This window comes from Arvicanthis niloticus, chromosome 23 (genome assembly GCF_011762505.2).
Source record: "Arvicanthis niloticus isolate mArvNil1 chromosome 23, mArvNil1.pat.X, whole genome shotgun sequence".
Taxonomy (NCBI): domain Eukaryota; kingdom Metazoa; phylum Chordata; class Mammalia; order Rodentia; family Muridae; genus Arvicanthis; species Arvicanthis niloticus.
Window position 1 is genome coordinate 15,166,673 of NC_133430.1, and position 26,379 is coordinate 15,193,051.

Below are 26,379 nucleotides of genomic sequence, written 5' to 3' on the forward strand. Positions count from 1 at the left end.
ACTGAAGTGAAAACACACGTGGCTTGTTATCTTTCATAAACATCAGCCCCAGGCCTTCCAGGAAGTTGTCTGACCTTGGGCAAACCGGGCTTATGGATGACAGGATTATTTAATATCATATATAATATGTATTATATATCTCTGGGGCACAGTAATTTAAACTTAGAACTTTAGCCTTTACAAGGGTTATGTAAACAATAAGAATCGTTGTAAAATTTGATAGAATAAATGAATTTTAGCCAAGGCTAGCCTTAAAATAAGTATCCCTCTGAGGATGATCTTGAATATTTTGCTCCCACTGGGAGAGTGCTGGATTATATGCATATATCACCATGCTTGGTTTCTTCCATACTGGGGATAAAATCTAAGGCTCTGTCTACACTAGGCAAGCATTCTACCATTGAGATGCAGCCCCAGCCTAGAAGAGTTTTTCTGTAGTATTATTTTCTTAATCATTAGATTATTTAGATTTGCTTCTTTTTTCTTTATTTTTTTTTTTGGGGGGGAGGTGGTTTTGTCTTTGAAACAGGGTCTCTCTACATAGCCCCAGCTGTACTGGGACTCACTGTGTAGACCAGGCTAGTCTCCAACTCATAGAGACCCTCCTGCCTCTGCTTCCTGAATGCTGAGATTAAAGGTGTGCATCACTGTTCCGTGCGCCTCCCGAGTCCCCTTCACCAGCGAAAAAGACACGGAGGCAGTGATCGGGTAATACTACAGCGAGGCTTTACTCTTGTATAAGCAGAAGCGGAAAAGACGGAAAGACAGGAAGAGGCGCTGCTTAAATATACCCTAGAGTGACGTATTCACTTCTGATTGGCTGTTCACTCATTACCCATAATACGCCTCAGGATTGGCAGTGACTTTTGGCGCGCTTTTTGCCTTTGCACCTGCACAGTCAGTTGTTTACTTGTGGGAGGACAGGATGCCTGCGCCATCTTGGAATGGCGGATGTATCACCGCTAACCGTGGCTTCCTACACATCACCATGCCTGTCCTGATGTATTTGATTGGACAGCTAGAAGAAGCAGTGGGCATGCTCATAGATCCCAGATATTCCAGTGCTTGTCAACTTGTAGCCTGAAGTTGTTGAGGTCAGGGGCAATCTGGTTTTCATGTCAGGGCTATATATCAGACAGCCAAAGGTTAGTGATGTGTCTTGGTGGTAGATTGTTTACCTTACATGGACGGGGTTCATCCTCAGCACCGGGAAGAAAGAGAGGAATTTCGTAACGAGAGCACCAGAGTTTCATATGCCTGTCACTACAAAAGCCAACGAATAGGGACAGGATTCCCATCTGTGAGCCACATTTTATCCAGAGATCTGAAGATATGAGAGAGTAGCAGGTTAACATAAAAAGAAAACACCTCATTTGCCCCGGCCCGAGGGATTCGACAAGACCCTAGGGAAGAGGGCGAAAGAAGACACAAGGAAGAAGCACAGGTCTGAATGTCTGATCGAGCGCTTGAATCTTTATTGTTCAGGTTGTCCTTATAAAGGCAAGCAGGGAGAAGGGTCAGGATCTAGGGCCATTGGTAATTGTTTAGTTCTTGCAAGCATTCCTTAGCCCAAACCACTTTCTCAGGAGCAAGAGGGCAGTAAAACATCTGTTAGGCTCAAGTTGCTAATTTTCTCTCCCAGGCAGGAAGGCTGGTAAGGTCTTCCTTAACTCAGGCTACCCACTTAATTGATGTTTGCTTTCTCAGGAAGAAGGAAGTCTTGGCTCCCAGCAGTCATTTATTCATTTTATGTGTAGAGGTGTTTTGTGTACATGTATGTCTGTGCACCACCAGTATGTCTAGTGCCCATGGAGGCTAAAACATGGCACTGGATCCCCCAGAGCTGGAATTACAGTTGGTTGTAAGTTGCCCTGTGGGTGCTGGCAAGTGAATCCAGGTTGTCTAGAAGAACAGTCAATTCTCTGAACTGCTGGGCCATCTCTCCAGCCTATATCATGTTGACATTTTTTTTTCTTTAAAAATAATCAAATGTACAATTACCAAAACCTTAGGTGGGGGGTTAGGCCAGTGGTTAAAGAGCTAGTAATGCAGGTGTGAGCCCTGGAGTTGAGAATCCAGCACTCAGATAAAGGTCGGGCATATACAGCAACCTCTTGCAGTCCCAACACTTGGAAGCATTTATTAGGAGTTCCCAGAGTAATCTGGGAGCCAAATTGGTGAGCTCCGTATGGGATGAAAAGCTCTGCCTCAAAATCTAAAGTGGAGATTTAAGACAGAAGACACTTACCCTCATCAACTTTGGTATCTCACATGCACACATGTGTGAGCTTTTATGCCTGCACAAGTACACATACACAGACCCACACACACACACACACACACACACACACACACACACACAAACACCCCTAACATCTAATATTTCATCTCTAGTCAGTAACAGCCAGGACAGCTGTAAAGAATGGGAAGGTGGAAGAGAGCAGGGTTGGGGATGGGCAGAAAGAGCTGGCACAAAGACAACCGGTTAGTTTGGAGTTCAGTCATGGCCTTAAGGTCAGATGGCCAGTCACAGTCTAAAACTTGTAATATCCAATGTTTGTGTCTCTTTCATCCCTTGTGCTCTTGCTGGACTCCATGAATGTTTGGGCTCATACTTGGAAATGCTAAAGATTTATTAGTGTCTACTGGTGTCAACTTGATATTCCTCAAGGGGTAACAGGACTGGGAGAGGTTACATAAGATAAACAAGCCATTGACAGTGTATACATGTTAAGCTAATATTAACACACACATACAGTTTTCCTTTCACAATATGGAACACAAACTTTTTTTTCTTATTTGTTATTTTTGTATTTTGCTTTTTTTTTTTTTTTTTTTAATTCCAGAATAGGTTTTTCTTGTAGCCCTGCTGCACTGGAAAGGGCTCTGCAGACCTACCAATCTCAGGCTTTGAACTCAGAGATCCACTTGCCTCCACCTCTTCAGTGCTGGGATTAAAAATATGTACACACACACACCCCATTCCTGGCTTCAAATATGTTTTTCTAATATAAAATATTAATGTGGTGGTGGGGCCCATCCTTCTTGACCACTGTAATTTTTCTGCAGATGCTGTTTCCAGAGTATGCTGAAACACAGAACACTTGAACAAGGACTGATGCTAAACACCTCAGAGGCTTTCATTAAGACTCCACAAAGGCCTCAGAGATGATTCCACAGTTATGTGTACTGGCTACTCTTCTAGAGGACCCAGGTTCAATTCCCAGCACACAGAGATGTCATCTTCTTTGAAAACCAGGCATACATGTGGTACACTCATACACAAAATAAAAATGAGTAAAAAATTTAAAAGACTCTTTAAGAAGTATTCTTTTCTAGTTGTAACTGAGATATTTTTTTCTCATGGATTTGAGGTTTGTGATATCTAGTGAAGTTGTAGGGAGCAGACTGCACTGTCTTCCAGGAGTTGACTGCACAGAGAACAGAAAGGGGCCACCTGGCTTGTTATGTTCAATTTTAGCACATGTCAAGGTGGTTGAAGACTTCATGGGTGCTCATCCCTCTGCAGTCAACCTCCCATGGCTATTTTCTGTAGCTCTGTCACAGTTCTCCTGTGGTTGTCCTTTCCTCAAGTCTACCACTTTGGTTGTTTTGGGTTTGGGTATTTGTTGTTGGTTTTGTATTGGTTTCTGTGAGACAAGTTGTAGGGTAACCAAGGCTGGCCTGGACTTCTCTGTATGGTCCTTGAATTCTCCATCCTTCTGCCTTCACCTGCTCAGTGTGCAGAGGAGAACGCTTTGCCCCCCTCCCCCCACCCGTCCCTGTCTAAAATTCCTTAAGCAAACTTGAACTTCTTTTTTCTTTCCTTTCTTTTTGAAGTTTTAAATCTACAGGACTGGAGAGGTAAGTTGTAACGACCGAGCTGCCCCACGTTGGGCGGCCAAACTGTAACGCCCGCTCTGTTCTGCAGGTCCAGGGAGAGAGAGAGAGAGAGAGAGAGAGAGAGAGAGAGAGAGAGAGAGAGAGAGGCAAGCGACATGAAGAATGGAGACAAGACAGGGTGTGTGGTCAAGTCTCGTTTATTGTCTCTCTCTCCTTTATTGTCTCTCTCATTGTCTCCGGTATTCTCATTGAAGGGAAATCTGGGGTATTTATAGGCTTTTGCCACGTGCCTTGTAGGCGAGTGGATATCACGTGCCTTGCAGGTGTGGATATGACATAAGCCTTACAGGCGTCTATAGCATGGAAAGCACGTGCACCGTGTGCCTTGCAGGCTTGGATACCATGTGCACCTTACAGACATGTATGGTGTGGATAGCATGTGGACAGCACGTGAACCACATGCCTTGCAGGCGTGGCTACCACGTGTGCCTTGCAGCTGGGGGCAGTAAACAGCAAAACAAAATATGTGGGATATCAGAGTGTGCTTCAGCTGTTGTAGGCTGTTGAAAAACAAGTCTTGCCGGGCGGTGGTGGCACACGCCTTTAATCCCAGCACTTGGGAGGCAGAGGCAGGCGGATTTCTGAGTTCAAGGCCAGCCGGGTCTACAGAATGAGTTCCAGGACAGCCAGGACTACACAGAGAAACCCTGTCTTGAAAAAAAAAAACAAAAAACTGTTGGGAGCCGACTTTAGTAGAAAGCGGCTAGATCAACTTTGCAGTCATCTGGAACCATATACCCTGATGAAAGACTTGGTTGTCAAAAGCCTATAACAGCTGAAGCACACTCTGATAAGTATATTGTTTATCCCACATAGCTTGTTTTGCTGTTTAGTGACCTCAGCTGTATGGTGCATGTGGTAAAGTGTTTTCACCTGTGTTCTCCTGCTTGTGTATATAAATACCTCAGAATTCCCTTCAATAGGAGAGACTTGATAAAAGAGACTTGATAAAGAGAGACTTGATCACACCCTGTCTTGTCTCCATTCTTCGAGTCTCTTGCCCCAAGAGCCCCACTCTCTCTCTTGACCAGAGCACTTAGCCCCAAAAGTGTTGAGGCAAAACCGTTGAGGTAGAGTAAAGGCCGCCACAAAAAACAAACAAACGAAAAACAAGTCTCACGTCAGGGTATATGGCTTGAGATGACTGCAAAGCTGATAGCCGCTTTCTGCCAAAAGTCGGCTCCCAACAGTAAGTCAGTGGATAAAGTGCTTGATGTATAAGCATTGTAGGGCAGTAGGCTGTGAGAAGCAGCTGGGTGTTTGGTTGAGCATGAGTTTTGAACCCCAGAACCTTTATCGGATGGCAGGAGTTCAGCTCTGCTCCCAGGCCCTAGTTCTTTTCACTTAGCTTCAGTTCTCCAACAACCCCTCCCACAGAGAGGTTTATGACCATCAGTCATGAGCAACGGTCCCCTCAGGCTCTCCCACAGGCAGATGAGATATCTCCAAGCTCTCAGACCAAGCCAATAGACATTATCTGCTGTCAGACCCTAACCCACCCTGTGGGGGAAAAAATCTCTCGGGGGTGGGGGGAGGGAGTCCGGCGGCGGGGTCTCAGCGGCGGTGGGCTTCCCACACCACCTCGGAGGGTCCCACATTCACGCAGCTGTCGGTGGGTGGGCCAGCGGCTGCATCGGCAAGGATCCAGGGTTCCAAAAACTGGGAATCTGGCGGTGAGACCAGGCAACATGTGGAGTCCGGTTTTCCAAAGCTTTATTGTTCATGGCATATTGAGTGGGTATAGATGGTATGCGCTCCCCTCCCCCCCCCCAAAAAAAAGCCAAGGGAGCCGGACTTTTATAGGGAGGGGGAAAGGGAAGGGAATAACTTAATTAGCTACAACCCTGGCCTTTAGATAACTCATTAATATTTAAATCTCTGGAGGTGGAAACCTCTACCTGTGCTACGTGATTGAAGGTTGCAGGTTAAATGGAGTCACCTCGTCCAAGGCCCAACACCACCCCAAAACTGTATATAAGGGCTCTATTTAGGGGAAGTAAAGTGCCCTCAAGAATCATCCTGGTGTCCGAGAGTTTTTGTCACAAGAGCTGTAACACTTGGGAAGAGCTCTGCCTGGGACACCAAGCTGCCTCCTTGCCAGCTAGCCGACTGCAGAGAGACAGGTGCAGCACCTGGGAGAGACCAGTCAGTGACAGTGGCGAGCCAGCAGAGGCAGCAGCAGGGGCAAGCAATCTCCCCTCCTGCTCACACTCTGTGTCCTATGGCCTAGACCTCCCACATCAGGCCGGGCCAGAGACCTACAGATAGTGGAGACGCAGGCCGGAGGCAGTGCGGAGACAGTAGTGAGCCCTCCCTGCTCTTACCCTGTCCCCAATCAGGAGATCGTCGTGGGACACCCTCCAGAACAAGGGACCCACAAGCATAATGGACCTAGAGTTCAGAGCCACAGAACTCATGAGGATACTGGGTGGGTATGGTAACCCACCTTTAATTCCAGCACTCAGAGAGGGGAGATAGGCGATCTCGGAGAAAAATAATTAACCATAGGAGCCTATACTAGAGAGCTCCAGCTTTGAGAGACCTACCTCAAAGAATGAAGTGGAAAGCAATCACAGAAGAGAGTTGTCAACCTCAGGACTCCATCCGAGTGCACACAGGTGCACCCACACATACACCCACACTCCCACACGAATACACATGAAAAATGAAAACAATTTATTATAGTGGATACATAAAAACCACAATTTGCACATTTGCATTATATTTCCATTGGGCATTCATGCCTATGACCTCAAACATTTACCATTTTAAGGGGCAATATTTAAAATCCATTTTAGTGATGTTTTGAAAATAAAGTGAGTAACTATTATCTGTAGACACACTGTGGTGCAGTCCATGCTGGAACCTCTCACTTCTGGTTGGAACTAGTTCCTGCCTCCTTCTGTCCTCATCCTCCCTTGTCGCTGACCTCTGTAACCACTGTTCAGTCTGTTATCAACATTGTCTGTTAGGGTCCACACAAGTCTAGTACTATGTTAGGGTCTACAGGAGTCCAGTACCATGTTAGTGTCTTCAAGCGTCCAGTACTATGCTAAGGTCCATGTGAGTTCAGTACCATCTTTCTACCTGGCCTTATTAGACTTGACATCATGATCTCTGGTTGTATCCACATTCTAGCAGAGGATTTTATTCTTTTTGTGACCAAATGGTATTCCACTCTGCCTGAGTGCCATATTTCATGTATCCACTCATTGGATGATTGTTGGGAGCCGACCCTTAGCAGAAAGCGGCTAGAAAGCAGCTATCCACATCCTAGCCACACCTCCAAGGCTTACGTCATATCAACGCGCCTACAAGGGGCGTGGTAAAAGTGTATAAATACCCCAGATTTCCCGTCAATAAAAGAGACTTGATCAGAACCTCTGTCTTGTCTCCATCCCTTGCATCTCTTCCCCTTATCTCCTTATCTTCCTCTTATCTCTCTCTCTCTCTCTAGACCCTGACCGGAAGACGGGAGCAGCAAGACCGGAGCAGCAGTTTGAAGCCAGGCAGTGGTGGCGTAAGCCTTTAATCCCAGCCTTTGAAAGGCCAAGCCAGGCAGAGCAGAGCAGGCGGCAACATAGTAACTATTCATGCATTGTTAAGTCTTTTGTCTCAAGCCAGGTAGAGCAGAGCCAGTTGCAACAGATGATGACTCTATCCATTTGCTGGTTATCTTGAAGTGTTTGATGCACATAGGACTGCAAGTGTCTCTGACAGACTTCACTTGCTTTGGCTGTATTCCTGGTCATAGGCATGCATACATTCTGTGCAGATGGTCATTCTAGTTTTTCATTCTTCAAGAATTTGCATGGCCGGGTGGTGGTGGTGGTACACGCCTTTAATCCCAACACTTGGGAGGCAGAGGCAGGCAGATTTCTGAGTTAGAGGCCAGCCTGGTCTACAGAATGAGTTCCAGGACAGCCAAGGCTACACAGAGAAACCTTATCTCGAAACACCCCCCCCCCCCAAAGAATTTGCATGATTGCATGAATTTACTTAGTTACTTCCCACAACAATATGCTAGGCTTTGTTCCCTGTCCCAGTAGCCTCCTCACCAACACTCGTATCTGTCAGCACTGGTTAACATTCTCACTGCAGTCCTGAGCATTTTTTCTTGTCCCTTTTGAGAAATGCTTATTTTGGTTTATTGCCCATTTTGTAAACTTACCCTTTTGCTATTGAGTTTCTGAATTCTTTACTTCCTGCTTTATTAACCGCATTCAGATGTGTGGTTTGTAGGATTTCCTTTACTCTTTTTAACAAGATATTTCTTTTATGTGTTATAGGTATATGTCTGTGCACCACCTGTTTGCAGTGCCCACAGAGACCAGAAGAGGGCATCAGATCCCCTGGACTGGAATTATGGATGGTTGTGAGTTGCTATGTGGGTGGTGGGAACTGAACACAGATACATCCCTCGGATGAGCTGTCTGTGCTTGTAATCTCTGAGCCATCTCTCCAGCCCAGATTTCTTTTCCTCTCTATTCAAGGTGCTGTGCAGAAGCATTTTGTTTTCATAAAATCTCATGCATCTCTTTTGGCTCTTGTCTATCCTTTTGGTGTCTTGGCGAAAGTCCCTTAGTCCCTTGCCAATGACAACACTTTGATATCTAACTCAGTGTTAGGTGTGTATCTCATAATGCTGACACGCCAAAAAAAAAAAAAAAAAAAAAAAAAAGATCTAAGTTAAGAAATAAAAGAATAGCCAGGCTGTGGTGGCGCACGCCTTTAATCCTAGCACTTGGGAGGCAGAGGCAGGAGGATTTCTGAGTTCCAGGCCAGCCTGGTCTACAGAGTAAGTTCCAGGACAGCCAGGACTACACAGAGAAACCCTGTCTCGAAAAACCAAAAGAAAAAAAAAAAAAAAGAATACATTTTAATACATTTTCAGGTCTGGGGAGATGGCTCAGCGGGAAGAGTGCTTCTATGTGAATGGAAGACTAGTTTAAATCTTCAGCACAAACATATAAAAACAAACAAACCAAAGAGGCAGCTTTGTGCGGTAGAAAGGCACTACGGAACTAGAGAACATGGCCCTTTCAATTCATGCTTAGGTGGTTTGTAAATTAGATAAGGAAAAGTTTTAAGGATCTAGGTTACTCATTAACCTGGGACAGCCACTGCACACAAACTAGATCAAGATTAGGCAGACACTTGTGCTCCCTAGCGTCCAGGAAGGAGCTCCGAAAACATTGCCTAAGCCATAAACAGGAAGCGTAACCTAGGCTACGCAGGGCACCCTAGCCCAGCCCTCCCGGTTCCGGCCCAAGTCCTGAGAGAGTGCCAATCAGATAGACGCTTCCGCACAGAGGCGGGACTTCCTTCTGCAGCGCGCACGTGTGCTTGAAGCTCCGCCCCGGAATTGCGTTCCGGAACTGCAGTACAGACGCTGCTGCAGTTCCGGGTCGGGTTGACGCAGACGGCCCGGCGTGTGAGTTACCGCGGCGGTGAGTGCTCTTTGTGGGTTCGGAGCGGAGCAGGCCCTGGCCGGCTGCGGAAGGGCTTCCTGGTGTCTCCGAAGTATAGTGGCTCACGGGTGTCCCCACAGCCTTGGTTCCCGGTGGCTCACGCTTTGCTTTGGACATCAAGGCCCAGCAACCTCCCTTGAAGTCTATCGGCTGTAGTGCCCGTGGGACTCTTGCAGGCGGTACAGGTCACTCCCCGCGCCCTATTTCTAGTGACGTTCCCTTCCCTTTGTCCAGGTGGGACCGAGGTGCGGTGGGGGTCGGGAGTTGCTTTGAGTCCCATGCCAGAGACTGTTGGGCGAGCTTTGCGTGCGAGTCAGTGTGCCTCTCTACACAGACCGCCATGTTCAGCGGTTTTTTGATGTGCGTCACTATTTCGTATTCAGTGACGACCCAGTGGGATAAATATCATTGTCTTCAAATTGTAGATAAGGAAACTGAGGCACAGAGTTGTTCAGGAAACACTCAGAGCTGTCAAGTTCGGGATCCAGATTTGAATAGAGTTTTACCTTATGCCCTCCACAATATCCTTTTTCATTTAAAGAGGGCCAGTGTGGAGCCACTTCCACTCAGAGGAGTCATACATAGCCCCCCCCCCCCCCCCCCCCCCCAGACTTTAAAGACAAGGTCTTTTCTAGCCAAGGCTGGCTTTGAGCTCCTGATCTAGCTCCGTTCCTGAGTGGCTGGATAACCACTATGTACGGTTTTTACACAGTGCTGGGGGTGGAACCTAGGACTTAACGGGTTTTAACCTATCTGGCCAAGGCCAGGATGATGGAAATGGCGCTTGTCTTGTTCTACTAGGGAAGAAAGCACACTCTATCTCAGATACATGCTCCATGTTCAAAATGAATTATGTAGATCAGGTATCATTCTGTCACCTCTTTTGATACTTTGAATTCTTAATGTGTACGGTGTAAAATTAGATGTTATCACACCCCTCTCACTTAAAAAGATAATAACATAAATTCTGAGAGGACTAGGGAATATTGTTGATGGTTGTGTACAAATTAAGTATTGGAGCTAGGATCCTAACCAGAGTTAGCTCATGTGTCCTTTAGTCTATTGCCTGTGTCCCCTCTGCTTCAAGCCAAACTACCTATTCTGTGGGTGTGTTTCATTTTCTGAATGAGAGCATCTTCTGTATGTAAGTTAAACCATCTTCATGTCCTTGGCTGTTTGCAGGGTCTGGTATGTGTTAGGAAAGTGTGTGCTGCCCTAGAACCCGTGCTCCATAGTCACTAACCCAAAAGAACATTCCTTTTCAGCAACCATGAAGTTGAAGGAGGCAAAATCAAAGCCAAAGTCAGCAAGCCGTGGCACGTTTCAGAGGAAGGGCATCAAGGTTGTAGGGAAATGGAAGCAAGTGACGATCGACCCAAATCTGTTTGCAGATGGACAGATGGACGACTTGGTGTGCTTTGAGGAACTGACAGATTACCGTTTAGTCAGGAATCCCTCCCGTTTGTTCTCAAATGAGGAGACCAAGAAGAGAAAGGCCCAGGCTGTTTCAGAAGAGGAAGAAGAGGAGGAGGAAGAGGAGGAAGGAGAGTCCAGCTCCCCAAAGAAAAAGATCAAATTGAAGAAGCAGAGAGATCCGGTTCTAGTTGCTGAAAGCAGTGCTGCCCAGGATGAATATGAAGTCAAAGCTTCTGAGCCGGAGGCGCAAGGAGAAGTTACTGTTTGTTCTGATCCAAAGGTAGGAGGGGCCACATCAGAAAGCCTGGCACAGGCTGTTCCAAGAAAGAAGAAAAACAAAGGGAAAAAAAAATTAGATACTTTAAAGAGCACTGCCCCAAAAGTGCCCAAAAAAGGGAAGACATGGATGGCTGAGGTGCACGACCAGAAGGCAGATGTGTCTGCCTGGAGGGACCTGTTTGTGCCCAAGGCTGTTCTCCGAGCACTCAGCTTTCTAGGCTTCTCGGCACCTACCCCAATCCAAGCTCTGACTTTGGCCCCTGCCATCCGTGACAAACTGGACATCCTTGGAGCTGCTGAGACAGGTAAGGGCTGTTCTGTCTGTCCCAGGTAGGAGAGCTTCTGGATCCAGTCTTTGTTTGCTCATAGGCTGCGACACTGGGAGAGGGATTGTTGGGAATGTGACCACAAAAGCCATGGAAGGTGTTGCACCCATCCAGCTCTGGGCTGGAATTTGTCCCGCCTGACTCTGGTACCCTCACTCTATCTCTGAGGCCCCATGTGGCCTATATAGAGAGGCCAGAGGACAACTCGTGGGAGTCAATTCACAGCTCCCACCGTGTAGGTCTTGAGAGTAACCTCAATTGCTCAGGCTTAGTTGCACCAACTGAGCCATCTCACAAGCCCATCGGAGCTCTTTGAAGCTTATGACTGCGACTGTTTTTCTTCCAGAGATGGTGTATTGCTTTTGTACGGGCATTCTTAGCTGTCAACTTCGGTGTCCAGGAAGGATACCTTTCAGGTCCCCTAGTAGATCTGCAAAACACAGATGAGATAGATGATGTTGAACCCTTCTCTATTTTTTTCCTGAACATTATAGATCGAACGTGTTTTATATCTTGAGCATTCATGCTCTGTGGTCATACTTTCTGCAGATTAATATAACAGTAAAACTAACATTAACTTCTTTAGAATTTCAGGGAAATAACATTCATTCTTCTTGTAGAAGAATGTAGTAACCAATTCATGACTTTTTTCTGCAAGTTGAGAATTTCCAACTTTTCAACCAAAGAAAAACACTTTACAGCTTCTCTTTAGACTGTCTTGAGCTGCTCACTGGGGTAACTACTGTCAGGTGCTAGGACCAGTGAATAAAGTAAGAACTGCCTGAACATAAGCAGGGCGTAAAGTCTGATAACTGAGATCACTGAGTGACTAACAGGGGTAACATTTATGATGGGAAAACACAGGACAAAAGGAAGACATGTGTCTTGTGTGGATGGAGCCAGGCAGTGTTGGAGTCCCCTGCTACTTGGAGTGATATGTGGCCTGAGACTTTTGAAATGCTTATTCATGGAATTGTCAGTTTAATAAGTTTTTGGACCATAATTAACCATGAGTAACTGAAATGCAGAAAGTAAAATGGCAGTTAAGGAGAAAACCTGTACTTCAAATTCTTGGGTCGGGGTGTCCTGTTTGTCTTTACCCTTGGGTGTTATGGGCTTCATATGCCTTCAGAGGTCAGTTTGAACACTCGTGCATAAAGACAAACATGTTAAGATTTCTGAAAAGAGCAATTTATTTTATTCCCTTCTTCACTGAAGAAGGTCTTAGGGACATGTGTTGTACAGATTTCTCCACAGTACAAGACTGACCGTTCAGTCTTTATGGTTTCCTCATTTGAGTGTCTGTTCTTTGTCTCTGGTGATTTCAGGTATAGTGCCAGCATACTGCACCTTTCCTTGATACTCAGATGGGGGAACCTGTGTAGAGTGCTGGTGCTTTGGGTTGGTCAGGGTGGCGCGTGGCTCTTTCAGGTTTTCTTATTTCTAAGCAAGGGTAGGAACTCCAAACATTGACATGTGCATCATGGATTCCTGGTGTTTTTGCTTTACTTCTAAGGAAGCGGGAAAACTCTGGCTTTCGCCATCCCGATGATTCACTCAGTGCTTCAGTGGCATAAGATGAAGGCTCCCCCCATCCCAAGTAGCACTGGAATGCCACCGAGGGAGGCGAGGTTGGGAGCTGCAGCCCATCTCGGATCACCTTGCAGGGATGGAACCGAATCTGGAGTGTTGCCTCAAGAGGCCAGAACTGAGACTGAAGCACAGCCCAGTGACTCTGGGGTCCAGGCCACAACCAAGACTAGTGCCTCAGCCTCAGCCCAGGCACTGCTCTTCTGTGATGACGATGCTGGTGAAGGACCTTCTTCCTTAGTCGAGGAAAAGCCTGTCCCCAAGCAGAATGAAGACAGAGAAGAAAAGTTTGCAGAGCAGGCTGGGAAGTTAAAACAGGAGTTGTGTGACCAAATTGCTGTTTATAAAGTACATCCAAGGCGCCCTCTGCTCGGACTAGTCCTGACTCCTACTCGAGAGCTGGCCATCCAGGTCAGACAGCACATTGATGCTGTGGCCAGGTTCACAGGTGAGATTTAGCTTCACTTAATAAATGTTTCTAAGCAGGACTCTGAATGCCAGATGACAACAGTGAGAGTTGTGGCTCCTGTTCCAGGGGAGTTTGATCGTCTGCTGGAGTATTAAGTCCTTTAGAAATCAATCAGTAGTTCGGTTTCCTCAAGGGGACCAAACCTATAACATAGTTGTGAGTCACCAGACATTTTAAGAACAGATTTGCTGATCCCTGCCATGAGATAGAAGCTTAATTCTGTTCCTTGGGGAAAGGTTTTCACGGTGGTGTTTATCCTCACAGAAGCCACATTGCACAGCTGAGTTCTTCCTCAAGTCCAAGGTACTTGCTCAGTGCCTCAGTGGTGTCATCATGTGCATCCACTTCTATCCCACGGCCCCAGAGCGGTTCTCTTAGAGAGAAGACAACACCAGACCCTAAAGGGCTCCCTACAGTGTGTCACAACATAAATAAACATCCTTCCCAGCACTATGGTGCATCACTGCTTACCTCCAGAGCTCTGGAAATAACTGTGACCAGGTTCAAATCCAGCCTCTCTCTTGTGGTTAGGGGAGAGAATGGAAAGAAATGGCAAAGTAGACAGGATCCAGACCACAAAATACAGACTACTTGGTAAGCCCTGTTGGTGGAGTCAGGCCAGGCCAACTGTTACAGCATTTCCTTGGCATAGAAAGCTGTGCTAGTGACCATGCACTGATCCATAGGATGAACAGTCAGATGGAATAACATTATCTGTCGTTTTCTGTCCTGTAGGGATTAATACAGCAATTTTAGTTGGTGGAATGTCCACACAGAAGCAGCAAAGGATGCTGAACCGCCATCCTGAGATTGTGATCGCCACCCCTGGTCGGCTCTGGGAGTTAGTTAAAGAAAAACACCCTCATTTGAGTAACCTTCGGCAGCTCAGGTGCGAGGTGGCCCCTCCCCATCTCTCCTAACCATCTCTGAAGTGAGCCTGAGGTGGCTGCATGGTTGATGTGTGCAATGCTTTCTCACTGTTAGAGAATCTTGTGGCCATCCAGGCCCTATTCTCAGAAACTAAGCTTGCATGAGAAGTTAATGGGTGCCTGGTGGTGATGGCTGGGTGCTGTGTGTGCACGTGGAGGAGAGCGTGCGAGTCGGGTGGACATGGGATGTCCTATAGCAGTTTCCTTCCCTGCAGGTGCCTGGTCATAGATGAGGCTGATCGGATGGTTGAGAAAGGCCATTTTGCTGAACTCTCTCAGCTGCTCGAGTTGCTAAATGACTCCCAGTACAACCCCAGTCGACAGACTCTGGTTTTCTCTGCCACATTAACCCTGGTACACCAAGCTCCTGCTCGAATCCTTCATAAGAAACACGTGAAGAAAATGGATAAAACCGACAAACTTGACCTTCTCGTGCAGAAGATTGGCATGAGGGGCAAGCCAAAAGTCATTGACCTCACAAGGAACGAGGGTACAGTGGAGACACTGACGGAGACCAAGATCCACTGCGAGACAGATGAGAAAGACTTGTATCTCTACTATTTCCTCATGCAGTACCCAGGTCGTAGCCTGGTATTTGCCAACAGCATCTCCTGCATCAAACGCCTCTCTGGGCTCCTCAAGGTCCTGGATATCATGCCGCTGACCCTACATGCCTGCATGCACCAGAAGCAAAGGCTCAGAAACCTGGAACAGTTTGCTCGTCTGGAAGAGTAAGTGAAGTCTGTCTCACATGAGCCACTGGACTCAGGAGGGCAGGGGCCAGGGAATTAGGGACCTTAGCAGCACAGGGCAGGCTAGCTCTTTTTTTCCTCCTTAATTTTATTTCTGTATTTGGCAAGGTCACTTATTCATTGTGTTTGTTTGCTGTTAATGTTGTACAGAGGCATCCAGTTAGTCTAACATCCTTGGGAAGCAGCAGAATAGCTTGTGCTCAAGAGAGAGGTCAGCCTCCAGAACCAGAGTATCTGAGAGCAGATCCTCACTGGTCAAGTCAGTCAGTGTGCCTGCTTCATTGTCTCATACATAGGGTGACAAGTGTGGCTTTACAAGAATGGAGTGACTGGGAACAGTGTAGGGAAAGTGTTGGCAGTGCCACCCAGTGTGGCCTTTCATAACCACAGTGCCCTACTGCCGCTCACTACTGTTGCTCTTCTCACGTCGTAGGTGATAGAGTGACCCTAGAAAAGTTCACCAGATTGCCCAAGCTCCTACAACGTGGAAGTGACAGGCTGGGTCTCAGACATCTGTCAGACCCCAGAGTCCATGCCACACCTCTTCATGTTTGCTCATCTGCCTGTAGACCAAATGATGCAGGGAATGGGTATATGTTGTCTAGGGAAGAATGAGGCAATCTCTCAGGATGGAGGAGAATAGTGAGAAGGTAGTAGGAGACAAGGACCCATAATGGATATGGCTTCACTTAATTCCCAGCACAGAACACAGCATGTGCTTGAGACAGTAATGACCCAGGTTTGGGGTCCTGATTCCACAGCAGACTAGCCATGTGTACACCAAGGAAAATGACTCTCTCAGTCTCAGGTTCTTAATTGTAAAAGTGAGATACTATTATCACCTTATAGGACTGTGGTGTGGAGTGCTTAGCAGGTGCTGAGCTGACTGATAATTGCTGCCATTTATAATTATGGATGTGCTTTGTTTCCACACAGCTGTGTTCTCTTGGCAACAGACGTGGCAGCTCGGGGTCTGGATATTCCTAAAGTTCAGCATGTCATCCATTACCAGGTACAGCTCTTAGTATTAATGCTCACACAGCCCCCAACTCCATCCCTGTCCTTCCCCCTGCGGTGAATGGGGACGGGTAAAGCAAAGGTTGAGCAGAGGGGAGGAAGACTCCTCCGGGTTCCCTGTAACATGTTCTCATTAACATCTAGTGCCCAGGGTTACTGCTCTTCAAACACCTAGTGAGGGCCCTATCAAGAAGTAGCCTTTCTTAGATTTTCTTCATATAATATATTCTGATCACAGTTCTCCTCTAGGTCATCCCAGATCTTTCCCACCTCCCCATCTTCCTTACCCACCCACATCTATACCTTTTTTTCTCTCTCTCATTACAAAATAGGCAACTAAAACAAAACAAAGCAAACAAACCAGTGTGGAACTATATAACAAACAAAGATAAAACACAAGAAACACAGATGCAGAGGCACACATACTCACATACCCAAAAATCTCATAAAAACACAAACTCAGAAACCATAACATAGAAACAAAGACCTGTAAAGGGAAGGAAGGAAGCCTGGATAAAGCATTATGGCTGCGGAGGGAGTCGGGGACCTCTGAGAAGACCATGGAGTTCATTTCATGTGGCCATACACTACTGGGCATGGGGCTGCCCGCAAGTGTGGTTTGTATACCCAGTGAGACTGTGTTGGAGAACACTAATTTTCCCTTTGCCAGGGGTTGTCAATTGAAGATAGCCTCTGGGTTAGGGATGGGGGCTTATATTCACCCCCTCTTCTCAGCCCTGAGACCCCACCTGCCTTAGATGGCCCTGTGCGTGCTGCTTCAGTCTCTGAGTTCATATGTGTGTCAGTCCTGCTATGTCCAGAAGGCTGCATTTTCTTGGTGTCCTCCATCCCTACTGACTTATACAGTCTTTTCATTTTTCTTCTTCTACAATGTTCCCTGAGCCCTGAGAGGAGGAATTTGATGGAGACATCTCATTTAAGGCTGAATGTTTCAACATCTCTCTCTGCACATTAGCCAGTTGTGTGTCTCTGTATTTGTTCCTGTCTGGGCTCCTCCAAGGGGTTGGCGTCACTTCTCCAGCTCTGCCTCTGTAGCACTCTAAGCTCAGATTGAGCCACTCCTCCAGCTCTGCCCTCTGTAGCTCTCTAAGCTCAGGTTGAGCCACTGCACTGCCGCTGCTGTTTTGGGTGATCATCCTATGGTACTGGCATCTCCAATGCACTGGGGTCTTCAGCTGCAAGTAGGCTTCACCAATGGCCTTTCATAGTCTTTCTTCATGGTGCCAAGCCTCAAAGCCTTTACGTGAACCCTTCAGTCTTGGGCCATCAACTGCAACTGAGGCTGCACCTTCAACAATGGCCTTCTGTGACCTCTCACAGTGCCAAGCCTCAGCTGCTCTTCATGACCCCTTCATGTCTTCAAAACCAGTACCACCTGGGTGACTCTTACACATTACCAAGTACAGCTGTAGCAGGAGAAACAACCTTGGCTATCTCTGGAACACAGTTTCTTTGTGCTCTCAGAAAACACTTCCCAGAGGATTTCACCTCAGTGATGCTGGTCTCTTCTTAATCACCACTAATTTCTTAGCTCCAGCTAACCAGAATCAATTGTCCCAGTAGCCCCTTCTACTCTGGACTCTAAAGCCAGAGCCACGTGGCCAAAGCTGCCAAGTTCTGCTGCTTGTTGGGGCTGGAACAGGGCCCTCTTGTTATCTTATCACCAGCTTCCTGTTTTCCAATTCCTTCACTGCCTAAGCTTGGCTGTCCTGAATCTTGCTCTGTAGACTGACTTTGAACTCAGAGATCTGCATGCCTGTCTCCTAAACTCTGGGATTAAAGGTATGGTCCAAGCCTGGATTTAAGATTTTCTTCACCTAGAACTTGCTCTGTTCTAGGGTGGCCTTGAGCTCAGAGTTTGGGTTTATTTCCTGGGATTAAAGGCTTATACTACCATACCTAGACCTAAACTTTGCTGGGTGGGATCTTGCCCCAAGGCCACCACTCCCTTAATTTAATTTAATATCCTTGAACATGGGATTCAGCTCCATTTCTCTTCCTGGTGCCCCTTTACTACTTGAACCATATATTTTATATTTTTCCTTTCAAAGTTTGCTCTGTTTATTCAAAATGTTCTTCATGAGACGTAACCAAAGAACAAAGTCTATGATGGACGTTTCTGAGACTTCCTTTGTCAATGCAGTTAACAAAAGTCTCTTCACCTTAGCCTCAGGCAGACTCTTCAGACAGGGGCTAAAGGCAACCATGTTCTTCACCAAAATACCACAAAAACAGCCTCCAGGCCACATACTGAACTGCTTTTTCACTGAAACCTCTTTGGCTAGGTCTGCACAGTTTAAATTACATTTAGTAACAAAGTCTTACGTATTCCTACTAGGATAGCCCATTAAGCCCCATTTAAAACATTCCACTGCTTTCCAAAACCAAAGTCCCAAAATCCACATTCTTCCAAACAAAAGCATGGTCAGTCCTATCACAGCAATACCCCAGTCCCTGGTCTTAGTTAGGGTTTTATTGAGGTGAAGAGACACCATAACCAAGACAACTCTTATAAGGACAATATTTAGTTGGGGCTAGCTTTACAGGTTCAGAGGTTCAGTCCATTATCTTCAAGGTGGAAACATGGCAGCATCCCGGCAGGCATGGTGGGGGAGGAACTGAGAGTTCTACATCTTCATCTGAAGGCTGCTAGCAGAATACTCACTTCTAGGCAGCACAGTGACACACCTACTCCAACAAGGCCACACCTCCTAATAGTGCCACTTGTTGGGCCAAGCATACTCAAACCATTACACTTAGGCAGCCAAATTGGAAACAATGACTACATGTTCCGGGTCAGTAGTAGCAGTAACATTAGTGATTGTGAAAGCCAACAGTAGCATGTAGTTGTACCTGGGCACATGGGCTCCAGATCCTGCTGCCAGGAATTGAACCACCACTCTGATGCTTTAGAATTGATAGCTTTGGGCAGGTGAGAGCCCTCCCCCACTCAGGCCATGTCAGCTGTGGTATGGTTTCACATAATTTACATCTGCGTTGCATCCTCCTAAATATTCATAAGGGATGCTGTGATTATTATCAGAAACTGACAGATTTAAAACACAAAGCCCCCTTCACACCCTAAAGTATGTGTTGTAGCAGCCAGTTAAGGCAGCGGGTAGGGGTACAGATCACCTCACTGCTGGGAAGGAAGTTCCAACACTTGAGGCTTTATCTGTGGCTCTCCACACACACTGACAGGTACTTTGGGACCATTCATTTCAGTGCCATTATCTGTAAGCTGGAAGCAACAACCACACCTGCCCTGCCCCATAGGGTTGTTTTGAGAATGGAGTTGAATGGATGGTGGCACCTACCACGGTGTAATGTGGAAAGCCTGGCGTCTAGTAGAATGGTTTTTAGTACTTTTCATTTTTAATTCTGTTGCTTTTAACATCTTTTGAGGGCATAGATTTCAGAGTAGCACATTTCTAGAACCGAGGGACTGGGTCTGTTGTAGAAGATACCATGACTATATAATATAGTCCTAGCCCCTAGGAAGGTGCTACATCCTGTAGAGGAAAAGTGAGATACGATCACCGCTGTAAGGCAGGTAATATTAGAAAATTATCACATGTAATACAATTTGAAAGGGTGCTGAGTGCTTTTTAGAAAATGCTGGCATTCCAGGATGGAGAGATTGGGTATACAGAGGGGGACAGGGAGTGTATAGAGGGAGGCATGATTGGGGTATTCTTAGGGTTCTTCTGCTGTGGTAAACACCATGGCCAACAGCAGCTTGGGAAGGAAAGAGTTTGTTTCACCTTACAGCTTATAGTTGAAGGGAAGTTGGGGCAGGAGCTAAAGATGAGGCCATGGAGGAGTGCTGCTTATTGGCTTGCTCCTCATGGTTTGCTAGTTTGTCCCCACCTGTCCAGGGGGGCAGCAGCTACAATGTTATCACTGAGAGGCTGGGCCCTCTCACAGCAGTCACTAATAAAGAAAGTGCCCCACAGGCTGATCTACAGGCCATTTAATCTGATGGCAGCATTTTCTCAGTGGAGGGTTTCACTTCACAGATAACTCTAACTTGTATCACATTGAGAAAAACTGACAAACACAAGGTTACTTAACCTGGAGTGAGAAGAGGACGTTGTTGGGAAGAGAGGACGTGAGTGGTTGGTAAGCCAGCAGTCAGTGGGGAGCAGGTGGCTGAAGGCTAGAGAATCGGGAGGAGCTGGCTCTTGATTCTCTAAGATGAAGAATGGCACATCTCATAGTGACACTGAGCCTGCTGCACTTCACTGTGGTGACTGCTATAGGAGTCGGGGAGGAGGAGCACCAGGGCCCACGCCATGCTGCCTGTGCACAGCACGCCTGCCTGCTGTAGAGGCTGTCCTGGGTTAATGTGGTCTGTGAATCTTGACTCCCACACTGAGGTGGATAACCTAGAGGAAGTGGTGGATCTGAGTGCACTTTAGTTTCCTAGTTTATAACAGGTAGACAGTGATAAAGTATTTCATATGTCTAGCATAATACTGTCTTCATTACATTTCTGTTGCTGTTATAAGACAGTATGACCACGGCAGCTTAAAGAAGACATGGGAGGCAGAGGCAGGCGGATTTCTAAGTTCGAGGCCAGCCTGGTCTACAGAGTGAGTTCCAGGACAGCCAGGACTACACAGAGAAACCCTGTCTCGAAAAACCAAAAAAAAAAAAAAAAATAAAAAAAATAAAAAAAAAAAAAAAATATATATATATATATATATATATATATATATGAAGCAGAGAGAGTGCACTGGAAATGGTACCCAGCTTTTTTGAGCTCAAAGCCTGCCACCAGTGACACTTCCTTCAGCAAGGTGACGCCTCCTAGGCCTCAAAAAAAAAAAAAAGAAAAAGAAAAAGAAAGCAGTTGCCAGTTGGGGACCAAGTAAGTGTTCAAATGCCTGAAACTTAACAGGGAACATCTCATTCAAACCACCACATATGATGTATTTTGTGGTTGGTTGGCCTAAAGCAGTCACTCTGTAACTGTTGGTTATAAATGTACCATCATCAGTCAGGCAGAGCTGAAAAATATGTGGAGTTTCAAAGTGGAGATTCAAATAGACAGTGTTGGTCAAAAAGGGAGTGATTGAGTGTGAAGAGCTGGGGGCAGAGCCTGCACAGTGGACAGTCTGTGTGTTGGCATGAAGGGCTAGGTTGGTCCACAGTGCTAGAGAGATTTCTGTTCCGCAGAGAGAAGAGCCAGTTTTGGGTTGTGCTCCTGAGGGAAAGAGCAGTTTTGGGCACTGTCTGTGTGCTGATTCTTGTGGCTGCTTTGGCAGGTGCCTCGAACCTCTGAGATTTACATCCACCGAAGTGGTCGGACTGCTCGTGCTACCAGCGAAGGCCTCAGCTTGATGCTGATTGGGCCTGAGGATGTGATCAACTTCAAAAAGATTTACAAAACTCTCAAGAAAGATGAAGACATCCCTCTGTTCCCAGTGCAGTCAAAGTACATGGACGTGGTCAAGGTAAACAGTTAAATTCCAGTGTACTGCCTCCTCACAGAGCACCTTACCCTAGGGAACTGAGAAATGGTTCTGCCGATGGCTAGACAGCAGCTTTTGTTAAAAGGCTGGAAGTGTCAGGCCTGAGAGAAAAGCAGAAAGAGGGAGTGACCAGGGAAGTGTTCGTTTTGTCCCTCATTCACTTTGATATCTGGTCCTGAAGTCTCACCTGCTTCTGCTCCAGTAGACAGTACAGTGAGCTCAGCCATAGAGACACCTGTCAGAGAGCTGTGAACAGCAAGGTTAATACTGCAGTCCTCATGACCCTGAAGCAAGCACAGTAAGACTTGCTTTCTGCATTTGTATTAACTCAGGAACATTCTCTGTGATTGTTGTGTACCCCGGGCCGCAGTGTACCACGAACTAATATGGGGTAGTTTTCCTGAGGCTCACCAGTGTGTGTCTAGGGTAAGTCCACGGCACAGCAAAGTGTCCATAGAGCCCTGGGCCTGATAGGTGTGTGGTGTGATGTGGGAGCAGAGCCTTCGTCCTATGGAGAGATAAAGAAGGGCGAAGAGAAGATGGAGTTGCAGGCATTGAAGGTGTGAAAACAAGGAGCAGTTTAAGGGTGTGTGACCACTTTGGCAAGAACGTTAGTTGTGTAAGGATTTAGATGGCTGGTAGAAGATGGGATCATAGAGAATCCCTGTTGTTCCCACTGCACATGCTCGGTCCATGTCAGGATGAGCAGAGCATTAATGTCACTGCAGTGTGACCTCTAGACCGACAAGAAAGAGGATCGAGGAAAGGGGAGACAAGCTCACTCTGGGCCACAGAGAAGCTAGCACCTGGGACAGAGCTTTAAGGAGGTGCAAGCAGGTTTCTGTGGTTATGATTGTCACCTGGGCTGTTAGCAAGAACATGGACAAGGATTTCAGGAGAATCTGCATCATTTCTCACTGGTAATTGATCACATTGCAGTTTAAGAACTGCTTCAGTAAAGCTTGCTGAGAGGCCTAGACCCTCTATCAGAGGAATATGTCGTGTTACTGCCCCCTCAGGAGCGGATCCGTCTAGCCCGACAGATTGAAAAAGCTGAATACCGGAACTTCCAGGCTTGTCTACACAACTCGTGGATCGAGCAAGCAGCAGCGGCCCTCGAGATTGAGCTAGAAGAAGAGATGTACAAAGGTGCGCCTGGGCAGGGTGTGTGTTTTCCCCTTAGCTTTTACCTGGTTGAGACTATCCTTACTTCTGTGATCCCATCAGGAGCAGCAAGGTACCCCTTTCTTGTCTTATGGTTGCTTATTCTGTATGGGCCAAATGCCTGGGGCCTTTCTGTCTGTCTGACTGCCTCATGTGGACAGCCACTGGACTCTGTGACTCGGAGCAGATCACAGTCAGGAGATATATAGATCCTTGTTAATGCAGCCTGTCCTTTTACTGTATGGTTAGCCTTTCCGCTATGCCTCTTCGTTCATCTACAAGTCAAGTAATAGACTCCCTGTAAAGGAGACTAAACTAGATACACTTGTGCTTGAAGAATAGGAAGTACATGACACTGCGGAGTCATCGTCTACCATTATTATTTATCATTATCATCATTATATGCCATTATTTATCATGGTTGTTAATGTTGAACACACAGCGCCTCCGTGTCTCATTTAACTTCCCCAGTTTCTTGGCATGAATTGAGTAGGAGCTATTGTCCTTTTATGTGAGGGATAAAGAGATAAAAAATTCGGAGAGCCAGGTAGTAGTAGACTGGCCTTTAGTCCCAGCAGAGCCAGGTAGATCTCTGTGAGTTCAAGGCCAGCCTGGTCTACAGAGCTAGTTTCAGGACAACCAGGGCTATTTAGAGAACCCTATCTCAAAAAAAAAGTGTGTGTGTTTTTGGGGGGGGGTAGGGGGGGATGGCTCAAGAGAGAAGGAATTTGTACACCAGAACAGCTCTACCACCAGGCACTGCTTCAGCCCTCTTCTGTCTGTCTTGGGCCAGAAACCAAGGAAGAGGCCAGGGGTGAGGGGCTGCCTGGCCCTGCATAGCAAAGCTGAAAACTGCATCTGGGGCCTATGACAGCAGTTATAGCTGGTGCCTGTCTTCCATACCAGCAGCAAGTTCAGCTGAGGTGTTGACTTCTCAGGCAGATTGCTGCTCAGTGTAGGAGCCGGGAGTTTGCCAGCAGTGTGCTCTTCCTTGTAGCTCAGGTCTGGGGCGCATAGAGATGTGAGCCTCTGTCTTTCCTAGCTGAGATCAGGCTTGGGTGGAGACTTGGGCTGTGTCCACCTCTGCATGCACTCAGAGCATTGGTGAGCTACTGGAGAGACAGGCTGCACTGTCTCCCAAGGAATTTATGGTCCTCATAACCCAGGAGGCAAAATGTAGCTACAGGGTTAGGACAACAGACTTCAATCAGATGTGAGTTCTGATCTCTGACAGTTTGCTCTGTGGCCGTTACGTGACTCTAACCCTCAGTTGCTTTACCTGTAAATAGAGGAGTTTGTCTTTACTGGTGTTCTAAACAATGAAGGAGGGTGGTCTACTGTACCCTTTCTAATCAGGAGTTCTGAACTGCAAGCCAGCACAGCTTGATTTAATCTAATTTCTGTGTAAGCATGATCTTATGATTGTGTTTCAAGGAGGAAAAGCTGACCAGCAAGAAGAGCGTCGGCGACAGAAGCAGATGAAGATTCTGAAGCAGGAGCTACGCCATCTGCTCTCCCAGCCGCTCTTCCAGGAGAACCTGAAGACCAGATACCCCACACAGTCTGGCAGGCCGCCGCAGCTTGCGGTGGCCCCAAGGAATGTGGAGTCTGCACTGAGCTGCCTCTCCAGGCAAAAGAGGAGGAGGAAGAAGCCAAAAAACCATCAGGCACCACCACAGCCAAGTCCAAGCACAGGCTAATTGCCCAGTTGATGTGGTGACTGTTCAGTGGTAGCCTCCAGTTGTTTGTAAAAGCCTTCCTCTCCTTGCCTTTCACTCCACCATCCACTGGGCAAACCTCCCGCTCTTCCATCCTTTAGCAGGAAAGACCTCCCACGCGCGTGTTGTGGAGTTAGGTGTGGTAGGCGGCGCTGTGTGTTTGTATCTGTGTCTGCAGGCTTCTTATGCTCACCTTTTCCAAATTAAATCAAGTAGGAGTCAGAGACATCCTGAGGTTGTTGCAGTGTTTTATCCTTGACTGAGATTTCCCTTGGGCAGAGAGAATGCTATTTCCTTGGTAGGGGAAATGGTGTCATAGGCCCCTGGCCATGTGTCACTATATCACATTACTGTCAGGTCTTCAGCACATGTCCCTGTCTTTCTCCACAGCATACCAGTTCCTTTGCTCTGTCACACTGCCCTCTGCACCTTACCTAAGCTGTCCTGGAAGATGGACAGGAAAGTCTTGCAGGTCGAGACCGCCCTCAACTCACAAAGCTTTCACAAATCTGCAGGGTCAAGCATGCACAGGATCTGGCCCAAGCTCCTGGACATGAATCCATGTGGTCTTTGGTCCTAGCTTTTTTGTTAAACAGACTTTTCAGTGTGAACTATTTTGTGTTCATCCTGGAGTACGGCTATGTGTTCTCTGTGAGGAACAAGGCTCAGTGCTCTGGGCTACCTGCCCTGCAGTACTGGCCACAGTTGTGCTCCAGAGCTCCAGGGCTGGAGGCCTCCAGTCTTGCACTGGGGCCTAGTGTACATACAGTGCAGGAACGGTGACCCATGCTGCCCAGCTCACGGCCAGTCTGGCTGAGTAACTCTCAGGCTTGGGGAAGCACAGTTCAGCCTGGACTTTGAGACAGGTGTTTCATGGGCCTGCTTCCAATGTTTCCTTTAAGGAGTCCTGTAGGCTTGAATACAGTACATGGGCAACCCTAAATATCCTAATATTTAAGAAACATGGTGTCCCTCAACTCTCAGCAAGGTTGGGAGGTTGCCATGACACTTGATTCTGGTGTCACTGTTGACTGAGTGCCTGGCATTAGGATACTTTGTAGCCCTCTGTGCCTCATGTGCTAGGTGCTTTATCACTGGTTATCTGTATTGCCAACCTCCCGCCCCATTTTCTTTTTAACTTACATGGTATGTGAGGGAAGACTGGCTGTTCACACATGGAGATAATTGGTCCTCCCATGCCACCTCTACCTGGTTCTGGGGATCTGGGTTGCTAGGCTTGGATGGCAAGTGCTTAGACACATTGCTCCTACTATTTAGTTTGAGTGGTTTCAGTGTCTAGGCAAGCCTTGAACTGGGAATCCTCTTGCCTCAGCATCCTCACAAGCTAGGACTATAGGCCGGTACTGCCAGTCCTAGCTGTTAGATGCTATTGACTTAAAATCTGACTTGGTTGTCTATGAGGTCGTGGTGTATCTTAATACTTTTTTTTTTTTTTTTTTTTTTTTTTTTTTTTTTTTTTTTTTGTAGTCAAGGAAGTGAACATCTATTGGTTGAGGTTTAGCCAATGCGACCCAATAGCCAGACAAAATATTGGGGTAACTCAGGACACCTTCCTTCTGAGTGAGTTCTAATATTCTGAGCCCTTTCCATGACCCCACTTTCTCCTCCTGACCTGGCTCAGAGGACAAAGCAAATACTGAGAGCACCCAGGTGGCCTCCACTTTGCAAATGCTGCCCTGAGGTGTCAGCAGACGGTGGGGTCAGTCTTCAGATCCTAGCGGCGCCCACCTAGTATGGTGAGGCTCTGGTCAAGTGTGCATAGCTTACTGAATCTGCTTTGTAAATGAGGGGACTAGGGGCAGCCCTTCTAGTACAGTCCACTCATT

The 26,379-nt window shown here is 46.9% G+C and overlaps 1 protein-coding gene across 5 annotated transcripts; it reads left to right on the forward strand.

The window, feature by feature from the left end:
* Window positions 1–9,211: 9,211 nt before the first annotated feature.
* Ddx24 (DEAD-box helicase 24) lies at window positions 9,212–24,760 on the forward strand. 5 transcript variants are annotated; one of them, XM_076921312.1, is made up of 9 exons: window positions 9,212–9,353; window positions 10,640–11,374; window positions 12,912–13,433; window positions 14,190–14,343; window positions 14,599–15,114; window positions 16,072–16,147; window positions 21,444–21,632; window positions 22,670–22,814; window positions 24,249–24,760. In XM_076921312.1, exons 2-9 carry the CDS (start codon window positions 10,645–10,647, stop codon window positions 24,512–24,514), a joined length of 2,598 nt encoding a protein of 865 aa, XP_076777427.1. In that variant the 5' UTR covers window positions 9,212–9,353; window positions 10,640–10,644; the 3' UTR covers window positions 24,515–24,760. The 5 variants fall into 5 exon arrangements, with proteins under 5 accessions (XP_076777427.1, XP_076777429.1, XP_076777430.1 ...); XM_076921314.1 differs by having other exon boundaries at window positions 22,670–22,799; XM_076921315.1 differs by having other exon boundaries at window positions 9,322–9,608; window positions 22,670–22,799.
* Window positions 24,761–26,379: the final 1,619 nt, after the last annotated feature.

Excerpts from the sequence above, each read along its gene's own strand:
- Ddx24 (XM_076921312.1), top strand. The coding sequence starts at position 10,645 with ATGAAGTTGAAGGAGGCAAAATCAAAGCCAAAGTCAGCAAGCCGTGGC. Across the intron at positions 11,375-12,911 it reads CCTTGGAGCTGCTGAGACAG|GAAGCGGGAAAACTCTGGCT; the intron begins GTAAGGGCTGTT and ends TTTACTTCTAAG. Across the intron at positions 22,815-24,248 it reads CAAAGGTGCGCCTGGGCAGG|GAGGAAAAGCTGACCAGCAA; the intron begins GTGTGTGTTTTC and ends TTGTGTTTCAAG.